At 48.2% G+C, this 4,956-nt stretch overlaps 1 protein-coding gene across 1 annotated transcript; it reads left to right on the top strand.

The window, feature by feature from the left end:
• The first annotated feature begins 2,094 nt into the window (after positions 1-2,094).
• On the top strand, positions 2,095-4,432 carry LOC105544557 (protein FAM117A-like). Its single transcript, XM_011987117.1, is given in 3 exon segments — positions 2,095-2,207; positions 2,210-2,628; positions 2,630-4,432. Coding segments are annotated over 3 exon segments (1,359 nt in total). The 5' UTR covers positions 2,095-2,134; the 3' UTR covers positions 3,497-4,432.
• The last annotated feature ends 524 nt before the right edge of the window (positions 4,433-4,956 follow it).

The following is a 4,956-nucleotide window of genomic DNA, read 5'->3' as shown; positions in this document are numbered from 1 at the left end:
TTTGAAAGTTTAAACTACTGTTCAGCTCACTTTAATATGAATTTTAAAGTGCTTTAAATTTTAAAGCAATTCTTGGTTCCACAGTTAAATATTTCTGTTCTCATTTGCCTGTTCTTTGATTTGGGACTCCATCCTATTTACAGGGACTACATAACAACCATGAGAATTATCCTTTTTTAATCTACTCTCTACTTATGTTCTTTTGTGTAATCCTATGAGTATTGTTACCTCACTTTTACAGACAAGAAAATCAGAGGCTATGCAAATTGCCTAACATTACACAGAGAGTAACAAAGTAGGGATTTGATGTTAGATTTTTCTGATTTCAAATTGTGTGTGTGTTGTTTTTTACTGGGCTCTGCAGTTTTCTACTAAGGAATACATCTTTTGCCCTTCTGTTGGAGCTGTAACCTTTATATACATTTCCTCATGACTCACAAACCTTGATTGAATCAGATGAATTCAATATGGAAAAGGCCTTTTAGGTCAGGGAGTACTACTTCCTGCCAAGACTAGGATTTTTCTGTATAAAGCATTTATTTTTCCAAACACATTTATAATAAATATCACATTTTTCTATTGCATACCCCCTATGAAGCCATCCCAATATCCAAGATTGCCATGTAAATGCTGTCAAATATTTCCCAACCCTCATTTCCAGCCTCTCACAGTTATAGTTTCCCACCCTCCAACTTTTCTGTTTACCAAATAGAAACATTCTTCCATTTCTACTCAAGGGAATAATCTTTTCAGTGGCTAAGGTATCACTTAACTGCAATAGAGAGACCAGGTCAACAGATACTTTGTCACTAGCAAAAGACTTTGCAAAGAACAAAATGACCTGAACCAAAACCTTAGAGAGGCTGAGTATTCTCAGGGGCCCCGCTAGTGGTCACATCTGTGGTAAATACTTGCTCCTAAGGTTCTTTAGGAAAAAGAAGTGGGCAAGCACCCATGTGAGTCCCCAGCTCTCAGAGAATTATTAGCTGGCCTATTGAAATAGCATATTCACTGAAGGGTTCCTATGGAAAAAAAAGTTTCAGTTCTCTTTGAGTGTTTCCCAAACATTAAAAGAACTATTTCACTGGGCCGCAACCACATAAATTGCATGAGAAGCAACTTGTACTCTGTCCCAATCAAACTCTGCCGAGCCGAGAGACCTAGAAGCTCAAGGTCCTTATAGACAACAAAAACCAAAGTCAGAGTATCAGAACCTTCCATTGGGGTCTCCTCATTAAGCAAGAGATTTACAATAAGGTAGTAAATATTTAGAAGACGTCATTAAAACTTGCAGTAATGTCAAATACACACATCAGTTTAAAATTTGAAAGGGATATTAGGTCACCTTAGTGAGGGTTATTCTCATGACTCTGGTCCCTACAAAGACAGCAGAGAAGATCATAGAAAGCCAAAACTAGAATCAGAGACCAGAGGCAATGGCTGCCACATCTCCGTCAGTGCAGGCAAAACCCAGAAAAGCCAGATGCCCTGTATTAGTCCGTTTTCACACTGCTAATAAAGACATACCTGACACTAGGCAAGTTACAAAAGAAAAAAGTTTTATTGGACTTACAGTTCCACATGGCTGGAGAGGCCTCACAATCACGGCAGAAGGCAAGGAGGAGCAAGTCACATCTTAAGTGGATGGCGGCAGGCAAAGAAAGCTCGTGCAGGGGAACTCTCTTTTTTTTTTTTTTTTAAACCATCAGCTGTCCTGAAGCTAATTTACTATCACGAGATCAGCTCAGGAAAGACCCGCCCCCATGATGCAATCATCTCCCACCAGGTTTGTCCCATAACAGGTGGGAATTATGGGAGTACGATTCAGGATGAAATTTGGATGGGGACACAGAACCAAACCATATCATACCCCTTCTACTGGAGATATATTTTACAATGAACAAAAGTTAAAGAACTTTTCTGAAACTTAACTGGGGCAGGGGACAGGGGGTTGGGTGGAAACTCACAATTTCGGAGTTCCTAAAAATCTGTAAACGTAACAACTTAACAGAAGCTAAGAAGACAGAATCAGAGAGCCCTGAGTCCAAATCCTACCTTGCTACTTTCCATCTTAGAAAACTAACTTGACGGCGTGGGGCTCGCTAGGGGGCTGAGGCAGGCAGCCGGGCGGGCCATGGCAGGGGCCGCAGCGGGCGGCAGAGGCGGAGGTGCCTGGGGGCCGGGGCGCAGAGGGTCGGGGGTGCTCCGACGGGCTGCTCTCCCCCAGCCCCCGCCGGCTCCCCCCGGGCTGGGCTGCAGCCGCTCAGGGCCACGATCCCCTTCCAGCTGCAGCAGCCGCACCAGCGCCGGGACGGGGGTGGCCGTGCAGCCAGCGTCCCATGCTCGGTGGCCCCAGAAAAGTCAGTGTCTAGGCCTCAGCCACTTCAGGTCCGGCGTACATTCTCCCTGGACACCATCCTCAGCTCCTACCTTCCGGGCCAGTGGCCACGAGATGCTGATGGGGCCTTCACCTGCTGCACCAATGACAAGGCCACCCAGACACCCCTGTCCTGGCAAGAGCTAGAAGGTGAGCGTGTCAGCTCCTGTGCACACAAGCGCTCAGCATCCTGGGGCAGCACAGACCACCGAAAAGAGATTTCCAAGTTGAAGCAACAACTGCAGAGGACAAAAGCTGAGCCGCAGTGGGAAAGAGAAGGAGCGAGGTTCCCTACTCCCAGGGGACCACGCAGTGCGGGGAGCACTGAGGGCGGCCCCTCCCAGCTTCCCCTCAGGGTCCCCTGTCTTGCGACTCAGCCCCTGCCTGCACAGGAGCCTGGAAGGGCTCAACCAAGAGCTGGAGGAGGTGTTTGTGAAGGAGCAGGGAGAAGAGGAGCTGCTGAGGATCCTTGAGATCCCTGATGGGAACCGGGCCCCATCTCCTCCCCAGAGTGGCAGCTGTGATCATCCCCTCCTCCTCCTGGAGCCTGGCAACCTTGCCAGCTCTCCTTCCATGTCCTTGGCATCCCCCCAGCCTTGTGGCCCGGCCAGTCATGAGGAACACCGGGGTGCCGCCGAGGAGCTGGCATCCACCCCCAACGACAAAGCCTCCTCTCCAGGCCACCCAGCCTTTCTTGAAGATGGCAGCCCATCTCCTGTCCTTGCCTTTGCTGCCTCCCCTCGGCCTAATCATAGCTACGTCTTCAAACGGGAGCCCCCAGAAAGCTGTGAGAAAGTGCGTGTGTTTGAAGAAGCCACATCCCCAGGTCCTGACCTGGCCTTCCTGACTTCCTGTCCTGACAAGAACAAAGTCCATTTCAACCCGACCGGCTCAGCCTTCTGCCCCGTCAACCTGATGAAGCCCCTCTTCCCCGGCATGGGCTTCATCTTCCGTAACTGCCCCTCAAACCCGGGGTCTCCCCTTCCCCCGGCCAGCCCCAGGCCACCACCTCGGAAGGATCCGGAGGCCTCCAAGGCCTCCCCACTGCCCTTCGAGCCATGGCAGCGCACCCCACCATCAGAAGAGTCTGTGCTTTTCCAGAGCTCCCTGATGGTCTGAGGGTCCCATCCCTGCCCCACTTTACCATAGAGACCAGTGCCTTGGTGGCAGGTCCCTCCCCAGGTCCCCTGAGATGGGGTATGGAGGGGCCCTTCCCTCTCGGCCTTTGAGCACTTTCTTTCACTTACCGTGTCAAAGTCCTGGGTCCTCTTTTTGATGGGCACTGGCCCCTCTGAACGTGATGGGACCTGCCTTCTCCACTAGCAGCTGGGCAGGTCACAACTCACACCTGTGTACCTGCCACATCCCTCACTTGGTGGAAAACACCCAGAAGGTCTGGAGTCCCTCACCCCTGGGTGTCAGTCCAAATGACTGTATAGGAGGCCCTTATTTTTGTCACAGAGCAAGCTGGCCATGAATGAAGGAGAGAGGACGCCACAGATTTCCTTCCCTCCCTTCCAGGAGACCGTAAGATAGATCCCCCATCCTCTCAGCCCTATCCCCACGCCTCCCTCTCATTAGAGGAGCTGACCAAAGCAGTCCTAATGGGCCATAACACTTGACCAATTCAGCTGCTGGCAGAAGGAGGAAACAAGTGTTTTCCCAAGTGGCATTTTCATCTCGCTTTCACCCTGACTAAAGATTGTCTTAAGTAGCAGGCCAGCCCGCCCAGCCCCAGGTGGGTAGTGGGGAGGAGAGCTGGCATTCCTCCAGGTGGCAAATGGCAAATCTATACTCTCCGCCCGCCCCAGGGCTGGATTGGATTAGAAAAATGCCTATTTTTCTTGTATCGATGTAGAAACTCTATTTTCTCCCAAAGACACTATTTTTGCAGCTGTTTGAAGTTTGTATATTTTCCGTACTGCAGAGTTTACACAAAATTGAAGAATGTTAATGTTCGAGTTTTCTTATCTTGTGTTTAGAGGTTGTTTTTTGCAGATCTTGGTGTTAATAGACCAAATAAATAAATAAATATTCCCAGCAAAAAAAAAAAAAGAAAAAAAAAAGAAAACTAACTTGACTTCTCAGAACCACACATTCCCTGTTCGAAAATTGGAAGTGTTGTGAGGATAAAATGAAATAATGTCTGGAAGCACTTGGCACACTGCCTAGTGCATCCTGTGAATTCAAGAAAAGGCATTTACCAAAACCGAGGAGGCTATTAGTGTTGTTACCATCTCTAATTGTCCATTAACAAAATAGACACTGTATATAAAAATTTTAATCTAGTATAGCAAAGCCCTGGTCCATCTTTACCAACCTCACCACCACTTCAGACACACCAGAGGGCTGCTCATCCATTGCCTTCAAAATCGCATCAAATAGGCTATTCAGTACATTCATGCACAAAATCAACTTTAAATCTCTAAAAAGTATGGCAGAGTCTAGCAGACCTCCTATTATATAAGTTATTAAAGTCTGATCTGCCAAAGACCACTAGAGGCAAGCCAGCACTCTGACAAACTCAGATTTATCAATGTAGATGCAGCAAGGGAGGGCACAACCAAGCAAACACAGAA

The sequence above is a fragment of the Mandrillus leucophaeus genome, unplaced genomic scaffold (assembly GCF_000951045.1).
Source record: "Mandrillus leucophaeus isolate KB7577 unplaced genomic scaffold, Mleu.le_1.0 Scaffold300, whole genome shotgun sequence".
In the NCBI taxonomy this organism is placed as follows: Eukaryota; Metazoa; Chordata; class Mammalia; order Primates; family Cercopithecidae; genus Mandrillus; species Mandrillus leucophaeus.
The sequence above is the reverse complement of the archived record's forward strand: the minus strand, read 5'-3'. Positions and strand labels throughout refer to the sequence as shown.